Raw genomic sequence first — 22,868 nt, forward strand, 5'->3', positions numbered from 1 at the left:
ACCTTAGTTAACTATTTCCCTGGCTGGCCATCCCATCACTGCTCTGGCACTGGGAGCCACTTCCTATGCTCTTCCACTGCGGGGGGGGGGGGGGAACGACAGGACACAAGGGACACGCGGGACGTTGTGTGTGTGTGTGAGTGAGCATGTGTGCATTTTTTCATTATCACTGTGCTCATAATTAAAGCGTTTTTCGTTTTTTTTTTAAGAAGACTTTGCACTTAATACACAGTTCTGCACGTGTTCTCACGCACAGGCCAATCTACTTCCCAGCAAGTTTACAAAACTTTCCAGCCAGCCAGCAAACACTCTAAGCACAGGAGACAGACTTCTAAGCGTGTGAGGAGGCCACACCAATTAAGACAGGAAACAGTGTTTGACATTATGCAGGGGCTCAGGAGAAGCGGGATGACATGAAAACCAGAGGGAACAGGGCTGCGCGGGTGGAGCGAGCAGAAGGAGATGTCGCTGCCGCCACAGGCGGCGAGCAAACTGCGACATGACCTTTAATTCTGAGCGGCTCAGACTCCTCGCCCTGCACTGAAGCCTCCCATCACCACCACGACGAGAATCAGCCAAGTCGTGCGAGCGGCTCTCGCCGCAGACATCCCAAAATCCGTACGGCTGCGATTCTCACCACACCAAGTACAGAAACATAGCGTCGTACAGGCACATACGTGCCCGTGCCGCCACGGGTGTGGGACAGAACAGGGGACGCACACAGGACACAAGAAGGGGACACACGCGGGACACAGGGGACACATTCGGGACGGACACGGGATACACAGGACGCACGGGACACACAGAGGGGACACCCAAGGGCACGGGACACACACGAGGGACACACAGACGCCCTCAGCGCGGCCCCGCGCCGCCGGCCCCCCCTTCCCCCGCCCCGCGGCTCGCGCCACCCCCGGCCCCGGCCGCTCCCCGGCGGCCGCGGATTGGCTGCGGGCCTCACGCGAGCGGCGCGCGCGCGCGCGCGCGGGGCGGGGGGCGTGGGAAGAGCGGCTGTGCCCGAGAGTAACCCCGGCGCGCGCAGCGCCCCGCGCGACCTCTTCCCCCGGCACCGGCGGTGACGCGGCGGCCGCGCGCGCCCCGCGCCCCCTCCCTCCGCGCGCGCGCTGCAAAGATGGCGGCGCTGAGCAAGTCCATCCCCCACAGCTGCTACGAGATCGGGCATACCTGGCACCCGAAGTGCTCCTGGGCTGTGCTGCACGTCACCCAGAGCGCCCTGGCAGAGTCCCTCCGCATCTATGGCACCCTCTACCTGGTGGGTGTGTGTGTTTGTGCGGCAGCCCTGCTTAAGGGGGGGCCTGGCCTCAGACGACAAGGGCAGGAGGGGTATCAGAGAGGGGGGAGCCTGGCCTTGGTTTTGGGTGGATTCTAGGGCGCAGGGGGGAGCCTGGCCTGGAGTGGAAGGGGGCTATAAAGGACGTGGTGAGAGCCTGGCCTGAGCGGAGGGGGAAGGGCATAGGGCTGTTTTTGGGGAGGGCGCAGGCGGTGCCATGGCGAGGGGAGTCTGGCTTGGGGTGGTGGGGAAGGACATAAAGCATATTGAGGACGGGAAGCTCGTCTGGGGTGGCGGGAGAGGGTTATGGTCGAGGCAAAGGGTAGGAGACAAGTCAAGGGGCAGCCTGACCCTGGAGTGAAGGGAAGGAATCGCAAATAGTATGGTTTGGTGTGGAGTCTGGTGCTGGGGATGAGAGGCATGGTGGTGGGGCCGTTTGGTGTAAGGGCTGGAGGGTTGTGTGGTGGGGAGAACCTGATGTTTGAGGGGGAAAGGCATGACAAGGAGAATATGTTGAATCTGGGCCAAGTAGGGCAGAAGAACGGCATAGGGGGTGGTGGCATCTGGAGGCATAACATACTGTGAGCGGATTGGTGCTGGTGGATTGAGGGGCATGGGCACATGCCTGAACATTGTATTCTTGTCATCTTCCGATACCTGTGATACCTGAATGAAAAGCCTTAGTGTTTGCCTGGGAGGCTAGCATTGTGTCTTTGGCAGTAGCAAGTGTAATGCACGTGTGTTGGTGACTCCTTCGTAATCAGTGCTTTAAGATCAAGGAGATTCCATTGCATAATGAAGCAAGACTAAAAAAATTTATGAAGGCTAAAGGAGTCTGAGCATTCAGAGAGTATCCTACAGGTGAGGTATCTTAGTGCTACTGTGCAATTAGACTTGGTTATATCACCTCAGCTGGCACATTTCCAGCAAATTAGGGTGTAGATAGAAGAGCTGGGATGTGTTTGCATCACCTGTGTAAACATACCCTGGAAGCCGATCTAAGTTGGAATCGCTGCAGGTGAGCGCTTCTGTCCCCACTTCCCTAGTGCTTCTCCCTAGTGGTCCTTGGGGAATGAGGAGTGAGCTGGCCACCGAGCTGCCCCAAGCTAGCTGGACAGAAAGAAGCACAAGTCACTGAGTCTGAACCAGCCAGTGATGGTGCAACAAAATTATTGAGCTATGTAATAAAGAAAAGGAAAGGAGTGGGACTGCAGCATCCTGACATCATTAGGTTAAGCTCCTATTGAAGGGTTTCTTGAGTGAAAATTGTGATGACATCCATTTATATGATAAAATAGTAACCGGTAGCTCTGTGAACCTAAGGAGTTGTCGTGTCTGACAGTGAGCATTTTCACTCTGAACTGCCACAGACAGGAGTGGCAGCTGTTGGTGGGAGCTTACAGTGAGCTGTATCATGAAACTAACACAGAGAACATTCTCTCTTCTCCTCTACCTTTAACCAGTACTATTTTCTTTGTGTCTATTTTCTATCTAGTTTGCTCTGTAGGAGCATAAATACTTGTACCAGCAGAGCATGGTTCTGAAGTGAGCCATGAGAGGTGTAGTGGTGATCTTTCAGGTCTGGCTAAGTATAAAGCAGCTTAAACAGTTCTGTAATTAAATCGAAAATCCCCAACAGCCAAACCTGGTCAAGAGATTTCCTGCTCATAGCTCTGTTATGGTTCACTCAGTTGTGCAGTCATGGGTTTGGGGAAAAGCTCCCACTTTTTATTTCTTTGAAAAGGAAAACAAATCTGAAAATACAAAATGTTTTCCTGACGTGATTTGTATTGTGACCCCATAAACGGTTCCATCTTGTCACAAACCCAAAGTGAAGTGGGAGCCTTCTCAACCAATGTCATGCAATATTGTAAAACTTCTGCCTCACTTTTTGCACTGTCTCCTTTGCAGTTCGGTTTAGTTTCTCTTAGGTTTTTGTTGAGAGTGTTTAACTTGACCTGCCAGAGTAATCTAAAGCTGAGTTGCTCTCAGATCCTGTCTAAAGAGAGAGGAAGCACTTGCCAGTCTCTGCTTCCCATACATAATTGTACTTTTTCTTTGTGTGGTTCTGGACCTCATCTCTCCATGAGCTAACCCAGAAGAGGTTACTTACCCTGCTTTTAGCTGGGGTCATTTTCAGATGCAGTAATGTCTTGATTTGGATTATTGAGCAGGATTTGATGAGCACCAGAACAAGTGTAAGGTAAAGAGGAAAAGCGTGCAATGTGGGCTGCAGAGGAGGAAGCAGAAGCTTTGCAAGTTAAGTAGCCTGGCAGGGAAAGAACAGTCTTGAATTGAGAGAGTCATCACAAAAGTCATTCTTTGCTGGACTTACAGCTGTGCTTGAAAACCTTTTAATTTAAATGAAATACCACAGGTGTACAGCAGAAATGTTAAGGTTCACATAAGAGGAGGGTCTTAAGTTATTTTGTCTTTATAGTTATATCAGTGTGTGTTCAGAATGTTTCTGGTAGTACTTAGTCCCAGTCCTTTGTAGAGCTCAGCAACAAAAAATGCACTTCATTTTTCTATGTCAAGCCTGTAAAATGGCTTCTGATTGTTCCTCCTGTTGCTACAAGCTAATAACTAAGGAAAGGAGATGAAAGAGTTTCCTTTCACAAAAGCTTGTGTAGAAATGAATGTGAATGAATAAATAACCAGAGGTTGTTCCCTGGGAGAACATGGTTAGGGACAGTTACAATCCAGAGTCCAAACTCATAACAGCTTCACCCCACATCTCTCAAAGGCTTTGTTTCTCTTTGGTCTGTGGGAGACTGATGGAGCTGAATTAAGTGGTGTTAGTAAGTGAAATATTGGCTGTCAGTAAGTGACTGTATAGAGTCTTTGCTTTTAAGTAGTGCTGTACTCTTTGTTTAGTTGTTGTTTGTTTTTTTTTTCCTTCTCTTTTTAGTAATTGTGCTTGAATATTTTTTTAGTTGGGAAAAAATATATCCTTGAGGCACCATACTTGCACTGTCTTTAGTTTTGCTCCAGTACAAATGGATTGCTTTAGTGAAAATGGGCTTCACATCTACATTGAATTGTCTCTCCCCATATGAAGTTGCTGACATGAATGCCTGTTTTGTAATTAAGGCTGCTTGTGTTTTCACAAACCAAATGTCTCCATATGCAAGTCTTATGAGACTCACTTAAAAAAAAAAGTTGCTTAGCATCTATACCTGTGGAAGAATCCCTAAACAGTCTTTCATAAACCTTGTAATTATACTTTTTGAAAACTATTTGCCTTATTCTTGAAGCTTCAATGAAAAAGTCCTTCCTCAGAATTTTCTGTATTTTCTTCCATCTATACTTTGTTTTTACACTAGTCAAAGCTAAACAAAATGGGAAAGTGTCATGTTGTGTTTTCGAAGCTGGAGAAGTCAGACTTCTAGAAATTCACAGAGGTGAGGAGAAGAAAAGGATTTAACAGGGAAATTGCATGAAGCTAGGAAAAGGCTGGAATACTGGCTTTGAGTTGTCTCAGCTTCCGTTTCCCAAGATTCTGTTGATTTCACATGGGTAAAGTTCTATTCATCACATGCATTAGAGCAAAGTTCTCTTTTCCTGGGGGTTTGTGCGTTTTAGACATTTGTTTGCTGATAGTGCACAGGAGATAAATGTGCTCAGTTATTTGTATGAAGTCTTTGTAGTGTATCAGAGATAACCTGATCAGGTAACATTTTCACATAATCTGAATAAGGTAAAAATTGTTTGTTTGCTACTTCGTGGTAGCAATTCTAGAACTCATTCCTCTAACCTTTTGCCTATGGGATGGCAAGAGTCAGTCATGCCATTTACCTTTCCTTTCTCTTAGTCTGATTGTCTACTCTCCACCTAATTTAAGACAGGCTCCCTCCCTCACTTTCCAACCTGACTTCTGTCCTGCCCTTTTCCCTTTTAAACCCAGGTCTTCCTCTCCCCACCTACATCTCCTGCCCTTCCTTCCCAGCACCACCCCCTTCCTCCCCTCTATCTGCTGCCCTTCCTTCCTGCTGCTAAAGGGCACAGCCAGAGCACATCCTTGTTTGAGCACTGGCCCAAGCTGACTCTTGGCTTACTCCTGGCTCTGACTGCAGACACCTCTCCCCCACTGATCTGCTGGCATAGAGGAGAGGAGCAGCAGGCCTAGGGCAGTGTGTGTGCCAGTGGGTCTGTTTCACATGTCCTCTGCACTGAGGGGTGGTTGAGCCAACTCCTTAGAACATATGTAACCGGAGTCTGCTGCTCCAGTGCAGATTTTAATGATCCTCAGTACTTGCCCTATTTTATTGATTTTTTTTTTCTTAATTTCTTCTCATACTCTTTTCATGCTCATTTTCTTACTTTTGATTCTCATTTTGGTTTCACTTCTAATATTTCTTCCTACTTGTGTCATGTCTACTTCTTCCTGTGCCTAGAATAATCTTCAGGTTTTTAGATGCCAGTTGCTTCTTTCCCTTTCTCTGTCAGAAGGATTTTTTTTCTACTTAGGATTGCAGTGCTGTTGTCTTCCTGAGCCCTCTTTGACCCATCAATAACTGTATTCTCTATCTTAATCTCTATTCTTATTCTGTAGGGATAGCATTGGATATCATATTGTCAGAGACACAAATGCTGTCAGCTATTGTATAAATATGCAGTGCTTTTCCTTCCTCTGCAATATCAGTGGGAGGGACATTGGTATGAGTACAGGATGGGCCAGGGAGCTGCAGTGTAAGCAGCCTGTGGCAGCTGGCAGGTCACTTCACAGGTAAATCACTGTTTGACTTGAGGCAGCAACAGCAAGAACAACTCTTACTGTGCTAAGGAATTATTTTGAAAATGGTTGTAGGTGGGACAGAATCACAAGCCAAAGATTAAGCCGAAGTGTGAGTCTCACATCACTTTCCTGTCTGTATGGACATTGCTGTAGGATTGGGCCAGAGTTTGTTCCCAAGGATGGATGGTGCACATTGGCTGCTACTGCTTCATGTTTGCTTTGCACACAGCTTCCCTTGGGAGAGCTGTTTGAACTGGTCCTGAGCAACACTAAAGTGGATCCTCTCTTATCTGCCAGCATAGATAGAATTGTCATATGTCATCTTTCTGAGGAGTGCAAGAAGGCTGCACTCCCCAGACTGTATTCTAGAGTACTCTGGAATTGCTGGGTATATTAAAATGTGATTTTTCCTTGTTTGTGCTGCAAACCATTGTGTATTTAAAAGTAGGGTGGGGAGACTATGGAGGATGATGGTGTTTGTGGGATATGCTTCTGGATGCCAGCTTGGATCTCTGGGGTAGGCTGTCAGTAATCTTTCTTCTGTCTGATCCAGTACCTAGAGTTGCTGTGATGATGGTATGGGATTGCCTTCTTTTGGATATCTGTTCATCTTAGTACTGGGCAGTGTCCTGTGTTTCTCTGCTATGTTATGAATGACATGTAGGACACTGTCTTTTTGCCTTTAGATTCTTCTGGAAGATGGGTTAAATATGACTAAAATTAGCCTAGATGATACTAAACTAAGAATCTGTGACTTCTTCATTCCAGGCTGTGATCATTCCACTCTGTTCAGGTGGATTTTGAGCCACGCTATAAAAATTCTTTCATAAATTGAAAATAAACAAAAGGAATCTTTTGCTGAGATATGCTGAGAATTTAAAAAAAAAACATATAATGAATTCACTTGAACTGAAAAATTTATGCTCAAAGATGCAAGGGGTAACCAGGAGCCTGCATCACGGTAATGTTGGAAATCAGGGAAAGCCTCAGCCTTGACTGACTGAGCAAAGATCTTGGTAAAGATGCTACAAATATTGAGAACTAGCAGGGACTGTTTATCAAGGAATAAATCTGTTCTCTTTAGTTGGTGCAGCTTTACAGTAGAGTGCAGGAATTTCAGGGTAGGAGGACAATCCTTGAAAATTATGCTGAGTTAGACATTTTAAGGGGAATGAAATGCAGTCTCCAACTCATTTCAGTAGAAGAAAAACAAATAGTAAAGATAAGTTGTCATGAAATGAGAGTGATTTCAGGCTTGAAGGTAATTTAGATGTCATTAAAGAATATGTGAGTACTGTTTTTAGTTGGTTGGATGATATGGAAAATTTAAAAAAATCCAAATCAAAACAACTCAGCCCACTAATGGTGATCCTCATATAGCATCTCGCATGAAACAGGGCAACTCAGAGAGCAGGAGGCACATTCTTCTTCCTCAGAGTATTGCAGGAACTGAGTTATGAAATTAAACAATGTGCAGGCCAGGTTTTGTAATCTGTGAAATCAGGAGGGGATGAGCTAACTAAAGAAAAACAAATCTGAGTGTTTCAGAGGACACATGAGAAAGAAGTTGCTTATTTGAACAAGTCTCTTTCAAAACCCAAGTGTTACCTGAGGGCATTTTGAGATTCAGTTACTCCAAAGCACTTAAAATTTATTTTTATAAAACAAAGGAGTAATGTTGTTGTAAAATTTGTTAAAAATTGCAAATGGTTCTAAAAGAACATATAAATAAGTGAATATAATTTTGAAAGAAGTCTGTAGCTCTGCTACACCGTTTGAGTAATCTGAGGTATTTTCTTAACTGTTTTAAATAGTGGAGATTACTTTGCTTTTATCATGTGACTTAATTTATAAATTTTTCCTTGGGTTTTTTTAATGACTTGCAGCATAGGGATTATATAAACCATGTGCACTGTTGTATTGGTAATCTCAAAATTTTCATTTTAAAGGTGCCTCAATGTGTCAGATAGTTGTGCTTAAAAATACTATTGACCTCTGCTTTCCTAAGGGTTTGGCTAAGTGTTTACATATTTCTATAGGGTTTTAAAAATTCTTTATTTTTTTCCTCTTTTTCTTTAATAAAAATTTGTTATGATGCAGTTGATTTCAGCTGGATGCAGTGAAGGAATGAGAGATGGTAGTGCTCGTTTCCATTTTACATCAGTCAGTGTAGTATGTGTTGTGTAATTCCACCAAATTTTGATGGAGGGGTAGTCCTTGAAGTCATGCACTTTGTACAAACTTAGAACATAGTTAAGGAGGGAGGATGGAGGAGGGAGAGACAAAAATGTTGTACACAGGACAGCAGAATTGGCAGAAAGCCTGTGGTGTTTTTAGCCTGCTGTGTAACTGTATGTTGGCCAGCCAATTAGTACGTTAATTAAATCAAACTATCCTTTGTGTGCAGTGCCTCTTGTGGAATGCGTAGTTCAGGGATATAGGTGAGGATTAAGGATACTGGAGGTGAAGCTGAGGTTATTGTGGTTGGGTGATGAATACTTGTAGGCGTTACATGACACATTGTGAAAATAATCAGGCTTGGCTGGTGCCTCAGATCATGCTTGGGTTTGAGTCTTGTGTTTTTTTTCTGCTGGAACACCAACAGCCTAGCTCTAATCTTGCAGTAGACTAGGTAGCTGTGGTTTCGGGATGGCATTGGAATTGTGTATATTCTTTCCATGGTTAGGACACAATAAATAAATTCTGATTATTTTTAGATCTATGGGGCTTAGCATTTGCATATAAAGACTAAATTAAAAAAAAAAAAGGACTTGAGGAATGTCCACAAACTCAGGTACCCTGAAGCTGGTGGACTGATTTTTTATAATTACATTTTTTATTTTGGAGAGTCAAAATGCAGTTGTGTGAATTCTACAGTTAATGCTAGAAAATATTTTTCCTGCCTGTTTCTTTATTAATACTGACAAGGTTTTTTTTTTTTTTTTCAATGTATCTGTTAGTCTCTTTATGGAGATTATTATTTTGCCAAGGAAGTATCTACTGGATGTCCCGCTGCCCTCTCCTTCCATTCTTTCTGCTGTTCACATCCACTGCTAAGCCTTGACCAGTGCATTTAAGAATTTGGTTCTCATCACAATGTCCTCCCAGCTGACTTGAGTGAAGTGTATCCCAGTGGAAGCCATGAACTGCTGCATTCTGACATCAGATTTCATAATCTTTCTGCACTTTAATAATACTTATCTGAAATGTGAGGCACTGATAGGGACAGCAAAGTGGTATCCTGAAATATCTGGTAATTTTTCCATGTAATCACATCACTGGTTGTAGAAGAGTAGAAGAACTCTATAGTCTGCTCTTGCCTGCTTTCAGCCCTACACAATATTTAGCTTTGTTGATGTCTATAAAGCAGTTAGAAAATTTAAGCTTTTATAAGCTTTTTTTTTGTGTGTGTGTGCATGAAGCTCTATTGCTCTCACACATATTTCTCTCTCAATTAGTGCGGGTAATTTTCTTTGGAATGATTTGTGTGTTATTGTTTCTGTTTTTTTTCTGTTTTTCATTTGGGAGTAGCTTAGTGAATAGAAGGGAAAGCAGAAATTTACATTAATCTAAAACTTCCTGGAGACATTACAGAAATAAACTTTTGAATTTGATTTGACATTAATTTATAAGATACCAATCTTTCTGTGGTGCACTTCTTACACTTTGGTCTGAGGGAGCAAGGCTTCATGCTTTGGTATAAGGGCTGTGTTCTTAAAACAAACAAAAAAATTATTTTGTTCCAATGTTCATGTTCTTCCTACAATGTGCTAGAAATAGCTGAGTGGGTAGGAACTAGTTATCTGGCACTTGGACTACGTTAAGACTTTCCTTCAGCAGAAAAATTATCTGGATTGCATTATTGCCTAATCCATTATGCTCAAAGCAGTCTTGATACTTGATTAAGTAATGTGTAAATCTGTTTTCAGAGGTCTGTTCATGCGTGGATTTCTTCTTAATCCTTAGTTCAAGCTTCATTTTGGAAACAAGATTTTTGGCAGAACTTTCCCATGGTTAGTTTTAGTGGAATCCTCAGCTATCTCTGATTCTAAAACATCTACTTGCTATTCAGTGGACAACGTTTGGGAAGAATATCTCCCTCTCACAACCTAGCCTTTGAGATGTGCTGGCAGTATGGATTTGACAGGATGTCTTTCTTTCTTCTCATCAGCACTAGCAATATGAAGCTTGCTCTGTTTCTCTAAGCACTGATCAAAAACTCCCTCCAGTTTTGAGACTCCGGGGGAGATCAGTGCAGCTAAAGATAATTGTTGTATTGCATTAGAGATCAATCTTACAGATAATAATCCTAGTAGAATGAAAAATTGTCTCGTGGTGCACTCAAAGTACACTTTCATGGAGTCATAAGAGCACATAGGCTGAAGGGACCTTGGGAGGCCCTGAGGTTGCTTGAGGACTTTTCTAGTTAAGTTTCAAGGGTCTTCAGGGTGGAGAGTCCACAATAATTTTCAGCAATCTCCTCCAGTATTCAGCCACTCTCAAATGAAAACTTTTTTTCTTTAGATCTAACCAGAGTTTCCCATACTTGAGCTTGTCTGTTGCCTCTTGTCTTAGCCCTGGGTACCTCTGAGACAAGCCTGGTTTGCTACATCTTCCTGTTAGCTAGTTGCAGAATTTCTGTAGACAAAAAAGGTTTGAAGACCTTTAGTGTTTGAGTCATGAAATAAGCTATTCTTTATAATACCTGGGACATACATTAAACTGAACAAAAAGAATGTTTATTCTTTAGATTGAGCCTGTTTTCTGCTATAGACAGTTTTTTAGGTAATATACCAATTCTGTGAAGTATGTCAGGAATGTGTTGTTCTCCCAGAAGATGGTGAACATTTATTGAGGACTTGCAGTTATTTAATTGAAGCAGAAAGCCTTTAAAAATACATCACCACTTCACAGGCACTGTGTAAGGCATGTATTTGGATTACTTTAGTGATACTCTGACTATAATTGTGTGATTGTCCAGTTGTCTCAAAGATAGAACTCTGTATGTCAACATCTTAAAAGTTTTGATATCTGGCAGACAATGTTTCTGACAATTATGGCCAATGTTAACAAGGTAATAAAATTCTTCCTATACTTCCCATTTCATATTGCTTGATGTATTTCCTGGTATAAATATTGTAAGGGCTGGAACAAGTTCAAAGCAAATCTTTGTGGTATTGTCCATAAAGTTTAATAGGCTTCGTTTTACTACTTAAGTGGGTATGCCTTATTTTCTGTTTTTCTATTTCTTTACCATGTGCAGAAAGTGCCTAACTGAATTAATGTCTGTCTTCCATTTTTTTTTCTTCCCTTCTCCCTCAGGTTGCAGCTATTCTCAGGAAACGAAAGCTTGACTATTATTTGTACAAACTGCTACCTGAGATCTTGCAGTCAACTTCCTTTCTGACAGCAAATGGGACCTTGTATATTGTTTGCTTTTGCATTTTAAGGTTGGTATACTATCCTAAAAATGAAATATAATAAAGCAATTTTTGTGCAACTTTTCAATTTGTATAATACTTTTTCTCTTTTTGTAATTGGGTTGTTTGTAGTGCTTTGAAATAAGAAAAGCTACAGCAATCATCTTGATTTCTGATTTTACCATTTGAATATGAAGCTTTGCTTTTTAAAAATTACTTTATTCTCATTTTTGTAATCTTCTAAATGAGTAAACAAGTCAAGGTATCCACTTTGCTTCTTTTTCTCTGTTTTACAGATTCAAAATACATTGTTGCAGGAAATTCAGATAATTTCTTGAGGGGAGTTAAAAAGGCCTAATCTGTTTTTTGTAGAAATAATTGATGAACTTTGATATTGGTTTCTATTTTCCTCATGCAGAGGCTGTGGTAACTTTTAATTATACTGAACTTTATCCAGCCATCCAAGTTTGTACTTTTCCTTATGATCATAAATGAAGGAAATCCCAGCACAGCCTCTGGGATTCTGTAAGATACAGACTTGCTCTGAAAAATGAGCATAAAAGACATCTCTGTATTCTGTTTCCAGCATTTATTTCAAGTAACTATCAGGATAATGAAAAATTAAAAGTTGCTTTTTATTAATATGATTATGCATTTATTGTAGGAGATGTTACACATAGGCATGTAAAGCCTACAGTAGCTATGAATGTTTGAAAGTTAACTCACAGCATACTCACCAGCCCCTCTAAAAGATAAACCCCTTATGCCCTACTTCTAAATCTGTTTAGAGGCCTCTCAACTTTCCTTCAGAGGTGGAGGAGAAGGCAGAGACAAGGAGTTGGCTGAGGAGCCATGGAATGCTTTTCAAGTAAATAATTCTCAAAGGTCAAAGTGAATCTATAAGTAATGAGCTGTAAAGAATATGATGTTTTCTAGCAATCTGGGTTATATTACTATCGATTCATCTTTATTCCTCTGAACTGCAGAGTGCTGTTCCTTATTCTGCCATGGATTTGCCTGCAGTGCTTTATTCCAATGCTGTAGTTAAATGTTATTCTCTAAATTAAGCTGCTATGGTTTTAAGTTGTATGGTTTTCAGCAGATCCTCTGTAAGAGGATATTAGCCATCTAACAGATCCATGACCATGCCTGTGCTGGTCAGTGAAGTAGGTAAGAGATTAGTGTCTTACTCTGGTATAAGCATCACTTTTGCCTATGTAGGCATAGCAGTTTAAGCTGTTCTGACCTCCAGAACAGCATGGCCAGATTCAGACTGGGTAATGGAAGTGCTGCCTAGCCCACGTGCCCTCCAAGTCTCCTTGAAGCATTGTTTGGGTAAAGGACAGTTCCAGTGATTAAATGTGACAAGAAACATGTACGTGCTTACCCTGCCATTTATACAGCTGTATAACCAGCATCTTGGGAGGTGTACGTGCTTTTTCTCATGCAAAGGGATGCCCCTGAGGAGTAAACAGCTGCCACAGAATCCTTGCTGTAGAGTCTCTGCACACTGCCCACCACCTGCAATTGCAGGACTTGCCACTGAAAAGTTGTTGGCTAGAGTGCTGATTGAAACTGGTGAACTGAAATCACTAATAGAGGGAAAACAAGTGTTTAAGGCAGCCATGGTAATGGTGCCTGTTGAAGTACATGAATGTCCAGATATAGTGAGAATTTTGCAGCTTTTCTGTCCAAAATGAAATTCAGAGCCTCAGCAATTAAGTGATAAGGTTGTGTAAGAGCTATTAAATGACATTTCAGAAAACAATGGATAACATGATTGTTATCCATGTTATGTGTCAGAGAAGAAATACTTTCCATACTTGTACCCTTTGAAGAATGAGTACATACCTGGTGATGATCTATATAGTGCGTTTTCCATGTATTTCCAGGTGCCTGTGACAAGAATGCTTGCTAGGATTCATCAAGAAGAAAGGTGCTCTGTCTTCCAGGAATTAGTAAATGATTAGCAAGTAGTTAATATATGTGAAACAAAACAAGGTATAAATAATTGGATTGTATAGTAGAAATAAGTTGCCAGTGAAGTTCCTGTTATGTCCTTTGTTTTGGAAATACCTAAGGAATCTGGAAGAGGGGCTGAACACTAGTATGAGAGATTGTGTAAGATTATTTAGGGTACAGAAAGCTAAAACTGACTCTCATCCATTTCAGGAAGATCTGTTGCTTAAAATCACTTATGAAATTTGATAGAGAAAGTGCAAAGTAAAAAAGCAGCTCTGTCCTTACTCAGGGATGGGCTTTAAACTAGCTGCTACTTATCAGGAAGGTGTCTGAGGATCATTATGGGTAGGTTCTTTGAACAAGTCACTTTGGCACTTGAATATGGTCAAGGAGCTGTGTGAGTGGTGTTTGGAGAAAATATGAGACTGCACCAGGAAGCTGAATGAGTACATGACACCTTTACAAACTGAGCTCTGTATGCCTTTTTAAGAGCTTCTCCTAAGATCATACTGTTGAAAAGCCATTCACTTGAAATGTACTTAATATCTTGTATTTAATATACTTGTCTTGCAGCTTGAGTCATATAAACTTGCTTCTCTCGCCTGTTCTTGGGTGATTCATGGAGGATAGCAATGTGAGATTTCAGTCCTTTATTTTTAACCACTTTGTGTCTTTTTTAATGTTTATGTTTTCTTAATGTTTTGATTGAAGTTGTATTATTCTTTGAACTTATTGCTGTGTGATAAAGTGTACTTCCTTCAGTAGCCCCTGACGGCAAGAGTAATGGTATGTGATTATCTAGGCCAGAAACATTTTAAACCATCAAAGAAATACCAGTACCTCTGTTTCTGCATAACTGGCTTGAGTATTTCTAGAGTTGATATGCAACCAAGGAAAGAGATTGTTTGAGGCTGTGAAGATCTAGATGCTCTCCATCTGGTTCTAGATAGTGATGAGAAATTGGATGTGATAGATTTTTACTATAGGATATATGCTGCAGTTTTCATATCTGTTTTTGCTTGAAAGGTATATTCTAGCAGCAGCAGTAACTCAGAAGCAGAATTGCCCAGCAAGCCCTGTGCAGTTGATTGCTCTTGCCCTCCTGGAGTTCTAGACCAAAGCAATGGAGTAAGGGTTTGTAGCTGGACATGTTAATTCATATTCTTGGTAGTTTCTTCCTATCAGCTGGGAAAAACTACCAGAATTGAAAATGATGAAAATATTCTCAAGGATGTGAACTTTGGACAAGAATGTGCAATTAAAATTATTGCAGGCATTGTTTAATACTCTTACCATTTTACAGGTGGGTAAAATGTCAAAAATATTTAAATCCAATGTCAGCAATGACTTAGGCGCTTTGGGAAGATGTTTTTGTTTTGGAAGAGATTGCCAGGCTAACTTGACTGACTTTCTTTTAGCTCCTGGTTTTTTTTTTTTTTTTTTTGTGTGGTGAATTAGGGTCTGTGTACAGGCTGCTCTGTTGGCAGAGCAGTGAGAGTGATGATCTCTGTTAAGGATGTGTGACAGTCCAGCTGGGGGTTGTAATCTCTTCCACTGGTGAGATCCAGCAGACTACATCTGTCTGGGCTTCAGATGGAAGTGCTGAGTTCCTGTGTTGACAGGCATCACATCTGTTAAATGAAAGGTGTGATTTTTAGGTTTATGGTTCAATTACATGTAAAACCTCACAAAGACATGGTTCTGTTAGTCTATCAAGTAGAGTAATTAAGTTTGTCCATGTACATCTTGTGCATTGAGGAATTAGGTGCGTGACCTGAAAGAACTCCTCATTCTTAGTCCAATTTCTATCCACAGAATATATGAAAATAACCATGCAAGTAATAACAAAACCTAATTTTCATTTACTTTAGGAGAAGTTTAAATGTTTCAGTTAGTGACTGTACATTTTTATGTCCACTGAACTTTATTATGTAAAATGTGTTACTGTTGTTTCCGAAGTCTTATCAAACCAAACATGCAAGCATTCGTAAAAGGATTCTAAACCATGCCAAAAGAACAAATTACTGTTTCTTTCCCACAGAAAAGGCATTTGTTCTGTTACTTAACAGGTGTGTCTGGTAAGATGTGTTCATACTTATTAAGATGCTTAAAATGACTTCCCTGAAACTTCATACAGTAATTACTTTCTGAGAGAGTCCTAATAATGAACTTTAGCTCCTGCAGCATTTGGCATTGTCATCCTGAGAAATTATCCTTTTGCAGCCGTGGGAATGAGCAGTGTGTGTAATTGCCATTACATCACTTGCTGCTGATACACTGGCTCTCTTTTCACTTACGAACATAAGCTGGCATTGCTCGCTGGTAATGTTATTTTTGCAGAAGTATGAGATGAGGCTGCTCATGCCTTTGACGGCAAGAATGAAAGTGAGCTAATCAGATGGTGTTGATTAATTATCTTTGTTCTTTCTTCTGTCTTGTCAGTGTGAAATTTTGTCTAAGAAAGTGTCTTCTTCTACCGTGTATGTTTACCATTTTGTTTGTTTATTTTGTTTGCTGTGTTTTTAGAAGGGTAGACTCCATTGTAATGCTTTGTTTTCTCACTGGTAGTGTTTGTCAGCTGAGCAGCATTGGTATAATCAAAGTATGTTTATTATCATGCTACCAAAGGTCACAACTCTGACTCTTGTTTGCCTATGATTGGCCTGAATAAATTTGAAGTTGCAGCTCTCCTGGTCTTCTGACCAGACCAAACATGGTGGGTGACATTGTGTCTGACATGCAGTTTGGCTTTCTTCCCTTAATAATGACCAATTTATAGAAAGATTTTCTTTGATATTGCCATTTGTGTAACTCTTTTTTTTTTTTTTTCAAATTCTTATTGTTGAAGGAGTTTTGGCAGTTGAAATTGTGTGAACTCTAAAAGAAATCCAGATCTAGCTGCCAAAAATAAGAGCCATCCCAGCTTAATAGGACTGGGAATTCACTGTTGCTTCCATTTGTAATGTAGAGACTGATTCCTTGGCTTACTGTAAATGTGCATTTTCCTGTTTTTAGCATCAGTGGAATGTCTGTTTGGAGTTAGCATATATTATAATTATTTGACTTGATTTCTGTCTCACTGACTGCGTTGCTGCGTTCCACAAGGCAGATCTTCCTGAGCATCCTACTTGTATTTGGACAAGTAGCAAAGAGATGAGTGGCTATAAGGTCTTTTAGAAGATTTTTTTCTCATTAGTATCTGCAACTTTTCAGATACTAATGAAAAAATATGTATTGGAAGACCCTGATTTCCTGCAAGAAAAGTAGCCACTTAAATGAAATGAAAACATTAATGAAGTGTTTCAGGTATTTAGGAAGCACTTTGGGAACTCCTCTGAGAATTCTCCAGCTGTAAAAATACAATGATTAGTGTTTGTTAGTAAGTACAGATTAATGTAAGAAGACAAAATTAATAAATCATTTGTAATTTTGTAATACAGATAAAATACAGTGAGGTGCCTGAATGTTCCATTTGCATGTAATATGTGTCTGAATTACTTTTTCAGGAAGATACTTGGAAAATTCTACTTTTGGTCTCCTGGCTTTGGTGCAGCTTTACCTGCTTCTTACATGGCTATTCTCATTGAAAGGAAAAGCAGGTAGGGTTTGTGTTTATGGATTTTCAGCTTAATATAATCATGTTTCTTGTTTTGGTCATTTGATGATTGACATTTGACAGTTCAGTGGGCTTATTTCAGAGTGCTGGAAATATAGTTCATCTGAAATGGTGGTTTTTTGCAACATTAAATTTAAATCTAGAAAGCTACAGTGAAAAAACACTTTATGAACGTTCAGTTTTGTGTTTGTGGTTTGTTTTGTTTAACGTGCAATTGCATTGCTCAGGATTGCCTGATAAAACTTGGTTGCTTAGGGCTTCCTAATGAAACTATGGTTTTGTTTTGTTTTTTAAAATATAATTTGAACTATGTTTGTAATTAGTCACAGAGAAGGAGAATGCTGATGGCTTGAGTTAACATCTTGATATTAGTTAAGATGGAGGAATTACAGGGTGTTGTGGAGAAAATTGTGGATGAGTTGAAATAATTCAGATTGGTTGAAATGTAGTGGTACAGAAAGCAAAGCCTTTCACTTAAGGCAAGGTGCTGAAGTTCGTCTGTCAGAGGTAAGTTCATTGTGAAAGTATTGAGAGGAGGAAGAAAACTTTAAGTAACCCAAGGATAGCCCAAAGCTACCATTTGTAATGTGCCCAGGAGGATGGCAGATGAAATCCTGGCTTGTAAGGTTTTATTGTTGGAAATTCAACTTATGTTGGTAGCTTTTATAAATAGTGTCAGTTAACAATACTGTCTTAACTTACTGTGGAGTGAGATGCTTTAGGCATCTAGGTAGTAAGTTTAATTTAAAGAAGAGAAGGTAAAAGAAAGGTAAAGGATTACTCTTTTCAAAAAGATAGTGAAGGAGGTACTAGAGGTCGTGTGAATGCACTTTAGATTACTGTGAATGTCTGAAACTTTCTTAAGCAGTCATTTAAAAATAATAGCAAATATGTATCATTATGTTGTTGACTCCCTGTCAGGCCCCTTTCCTGAACTTCAGTTGTGGAGTAAGCAAATCCCATGCCAAGTTTTATGTATGTCAAAGTTCTGTCCTTTTAAAGGAATGCATTAGAGCCATTGTTTTTGAAGATTTAGGATATGTAAGAGTTTCTGGAAATATGGGAGCACTTCTAAATCACTTTGTTTAACGTAATTATAGGGAAAATAATCATAATTAAGTTACCAAATAATCATAATCAAGTTTCCAAATGAGTTAATTATCTTTTTCATGTTCTCTTTAGCTGAGTGATTTTCATCTTGTAGTAATTACTTGTAAGAGATGATACATTTTAGTAGAACTTTATCTAGTTACTTAGACTCCAGTGCTGCTGTTGGCATCAGAGTATCATTTTGGGGTGAGAGCAAATGTATTCTCTCCCTTTTATCAGTGGTTACACGGGCTTAACTTTTCCTACAGACATGTTACAATGCGAGGTTTTTCTGTGCCAAACTTCTAATATTTCTAGGTAACATTAAAGAGTAAGAAGTCAGGCTGGTTGTCAGTCTGTGACCTTCTTGTACCTTTCAGAATATTTGTGAGTGGAGAGTTGAAACTGCTTATGCGGCCGAACCTGTACAAGGTTTTCATATAACACCAAAACAACTATGAGGAAGCTACACTTCTTAAGAGTAACAGAAAAAGTAGGCAAACAAATGTTATATTAAATAGGTTTTTCTAGACTTGTTTGTGGCAATGTATGGAAGCTCTGACATGTTAACAGGATTCTGTTTAGCATCTGAAATTTGAAAGAAATGGAAGTTGAAATAGATGTATGTGGAAATGACAAAAGTATATTGGTACAGCATGTATGCAATGAATGATGCTAGAATACTTAATTTCAGTAGGGTTATTCCCCTTTCCATCAGAATCCATGATGTGTGGCCTGAGATATTTTGTCTAAAAATTCACATCATGTTGGATCAGTTAAAGGAAAGAAGGAAATCTTGGTGTTGCGTCATAACACATATACGAAAATTTGGAGTCGTGGTTCTCAGCAAAAGAAATTGTTAAAGGATGTCAAGAGGTATTTGAAATTTAAGGTTTTTTTAAAATATGAAGTTGTTTTGTATGTTCTCAGATGGCAACTATGTATTATGTGCAAAATGCTGCTGCTGACAGTGAAATATGACTTTCTGATTTCACATCTGTTTGCCTGTTAGCTTCTGTTACAGGCAAAATCAAATTTTATAGACTCACAGTCCCTTAGGAAACTGATGTTTCACATGGAGACACAGGGGCATTTTCAGTTATCTGCTGAGCAGCTTAGAACAAATTGTAGTGAAAAATCAGGGAAGTGGGAAAAAGTCCTGATTTGAGTTCATAAATGTATCTCCAGTCCTTCAAATTGCTACTAGCAGCTGGCAGCAGCGTTGAACTTAATCACTTAATCTCTTCCCAAGTGAATACCCTATTTTAAGTACCTCACTGGCATTTGCTTGCGCAGTGTCCTTGTCAGTCCTGAACTTGGGAACAGCAGGCTTATAAATCAGATTTTCTTCCAAGTGTTGCTGTTCATGTGTGCCAGCCTTGTAGTATGTAATTTGTATGGATGAATGGGAAAAAGAGATTGATAGCTTGGTTAGGCACATTATAATTCTGAGGAGGAACATGGTTTCTACGGTGTGACAGAATTAGTTTGATTGTAGATTTTATCTGTGTTATATGTAATTACAGATTTGCAGGACACTGGCAATGAGGAGGGGAGGTGACATTGCATAGACACTTCAAACAGACTCAGGAAATGCTCTGCACTATATTATGCTCTTGCAGGTCTATAAAGATATAAATGGCACATTAATATGTCTGTGTGTATTCTGCGTGGTGGCCATAAAATATAGTTGTCCTGTCTATGAAAACTACTTTATCAGGATCTGTAAAAAGGGTCAAGGAATAAAAACACCTCTTCTTTTTTGTATATGTATCCATAAATGTTCTGTGAGATTATTGAAAGAGAACTGGTCACATTTTTATGATTAAGTAATGTTTTGATAAAAATTATTTCTTAGATAAGAGTTGGATTTGGTTAAATAAACATGGAGATTATGAATCTGCACATTGCAAGCACATATTTTATGCCTTTTGTCCCTTACTCCACTAGGAGGAACTCAGAATTTTTCCCTTTTTCTAGTGCTCTCAAGCTTTGTGTATTGCGCTTTAGGGTTAGGAGGAAACATTTTTACTGGCTCTAATTTGTTTTAATTGTTAATATTTTAGTCATTCTTTATATTGTCACAATAGCTATGGCTATATAATAATAAGCAAGCTTCTAATAGGTGCAGTTGCATGATTATACTTAAAAGACTATAATGTTCTTTGCAGTTTAGCCTGTTTTACATCTTCTATTAAAGAAAAGTGTGCACTGTGCAAGTGTTTTGTCACAGAATTCAGTTTTGTACTATTAGACACTAGAGGCTGTGTTAATGTCTCCTCAAAAATAGAGATGATTCAGTACCTTTAATTTCATTGAGTTTCCTTAGGAAATCATTGCATTCATTTTATTAACTTTTGTATAGAGTTGTTTAACCATACAGTCCTTGTTGGTTCCTACAGGAGGTGTTTCCAACTGGTGATAAGAAGCAATTTGATTTATAATTTTTAAAAAAGCATGTTTTGCTTAGGTCTTTTGGCTTCTGTTTGTAATTCCAAGTTACAGTCTCCTGTCATTTCTTTCAACGTCTATTAAATAGTATTACCAAGAATTGAACGTACAGTAAGGAGGAGATATGCGGCTTGGAGTGAAAGACGTGGCACTGCCTCGTTCTAGAAGTACTGAAACTGTTAGAAAGCAAGGAAGTAACTGAATGTACTTGTTAAAATTGTTGTGAGTCAAGATGTTAAAATGTGATTTGAGACTTGGCTGAAGCCAGCCTGTTACTGGAAATCTGATTAGATCAGTTGTACCTTGCTGACTTCTAAGACAATGAAGTACCATAGCTTGGTGGAGAGCCTGAATTTAAGTCCTCTGTGATTACTTTCTAGGAAAAAAATGTGTTCTCTAAGTGTTTTGTAAATGTGCTGATATTTCAAAACAATTTTAAGTTGTGTTTTACTAGTAGCTAAATGGCAAACTTCATTTTATTTGGGAAATCGTGTATTAATGTATTTCAAGAGCTATAAAGCTTTAAGAGGGGATGCAATTCCAGTTTTAATTAAATTAATTGTCTCGTTGCTTGGCTGTTTTGGATTTTGTCCCTCTGCCTTTTGTAACTAATTAAGCTAGAGAAAGTTTAACTACAGCCACCTAAAATTTCTGTGGCATTTGTGAAGGGACACTTGTGGGGTTGCCCCTGCTCCTCCCTTAGGCTGCATTAGTGTTTACATACTGGCTGTTAACATTATAGCGGCGCCTGTCTCGTCGCTACAGTTACAGCTCTGTCACTGATGGTGTTATAAAACTTGAGATTTAGGGCTTTTATAATTTGGTTGTAAAATCGTGCTCTGGGCAAGTATTTGTAATATGTTTTAGTTGAAAACTTTGGGTGTTTTTCATAAAAAAAAAAAAATCAGTGTGCTGAACTCTTAGAAAAATATTTAAAGCACATGCATTTAAAAAGTAAAGCAGAGGAACAGTGCATGTTATAAAAGAGATCTGGATATACACGTATATTTAGTGTTCTTGGAAACAAAGTATTACTATGTATTGCTTGGAAAAGTGACAGAAACATTTGTGTGAGAACAATGTGGAATTTTTACACTGTATGTTTGTTCTGATGAAACAGTCAGTGCTGTTAGGATTATTTGCTTGCCATAACTGCCATTAGTCTAAACACATTATAAAGGAGGAATATGGCAGCACTGTAATTGTTAAAAGTATACGCTGTAAAGAAATACATGAATTTTGTAACTTTGTAACATTCAAATACAAATTTGTTGATATATATTCTTTATAGTAGTATAGTATATTTAGACTTGAGGTGATAATCTCCTTTCTCAAAAATGTTTTGTGGTTATTGAGTTTAACATATTTTAGGGAAACAGATAAATCACCATTTTGGTGGGGTGAGTAATCAAAACAAGTGAATAAACTCTTTTAACACAGCAAGCGTTTTTGTACGCTTTAGTTATACTTGATACAGGTAAGAAATTGAGAAAGCAAGCCATGTTGAGGGGTGATTTTTTGCATATTCTTTTTCTTGTAGTGAAAAAATTCAGGAGTTTGGATCACTGACATGAGTATTTTGTGGTGTAATCTGGTAAGGAGACCTAGCAGGGAAACAAATTTTTTGGACTTGTACTCCTCTAGAGTGATTATTGCTGTGGAATATGGAGCCAGGCTGTAGAAGTTACTGGGAAAGCTTTCTGTTTCTAAACCAAAATATGTTAAATTTCATTGTACTTCAGCAACTGCCTTGGTGAAAGCCAATGTTTGAGGATTTATGTTTTTATAGTAACAGTGCATAAACATTTGAACAAGTTTTGCTGCATGCTTGGAGGGCTGCTACTGTGCTGTAGTTCTAGAACCATCTCATAAAATGCTTTGGATTGGAAGGGACATAAAAGCTTGTCTAGTTCCAACGTGCCTGCCATGGACAGGGACAGTTCCACAAAAACAGATTGCTTTAACAGTTATCAGAAGAAGGGAAAACTGATCATTCAAGGCTGGGAGTGCAGAAGTCAATCTGAAAGATGCTGAGATGGAGGCAACATTGTGAATGGCAGGTAGCTTAGGATAGGCAGCTCTTGGGATATTTTCATGGAAAAACCTGCAATAGGCTAGTATTTGAAACTAGAAGAATTGATGCTCTCTCTAAGGTATATCCCTGGCAGTCATAACTTTGTTGATATATTCAGAGAGTTTTCTGTTTGTCTTACTATTATTGAATCATGTATTAATTCTAGAAACAGTTTCTGGAGTTTTTTAAACTGTTCAGTTAATTCAATATTAATAAAGTCAGTTTTT

At 39.5% G+C, this 22,868-nt stretch overlaps 1 protein-coding gene across 1 annotated transcript in view; it reads left to right on the top strand.

Moving 5' to 3' along the window:
- The first annotated feature begins 1,044 nt into the window (after window positions 1-1,044).
- Window positions 1,045-22,868, top strand: part of TMEM135 (transmembrane protein 135) — a 159,638-nt gene continuing 137,814 nt past the window's right edge. Inside the window, exons 1-3 of the mRNA XM_059838523.1 lie at window positions 1,045-1,273; window positions 11,352-11,479; window positions 16,918-17,010. Of these exons, the coding sequence (XP_059694506.1) occupies window positions 1,133-1,273; window positions 11,352-11,479; window positions 16,918-17,010 (362 nt within the window). The 5' untranslated portion in view covers window positions 1,045-1,132. The remainder of the gene's footprint in view (window positions 1,274-11,351; window positions 11,480-16,917; window positions 17,011-22,868) is intronic.

Source organism: Haemorhous mexicanus, chromosome 2 (genome assembly GCF_027477595.1).
Source record: "Haemorhous mexicanus isolate bHaeMex1 chromosome 2, bHaeMex1.pri, whole genome shotgun sequence".
NCBI lineage: Eukaryota > Metazoa > Chordata > Aves > Passeriformes > Fringillidae > Haemorhous > Haemorhous mexicanus.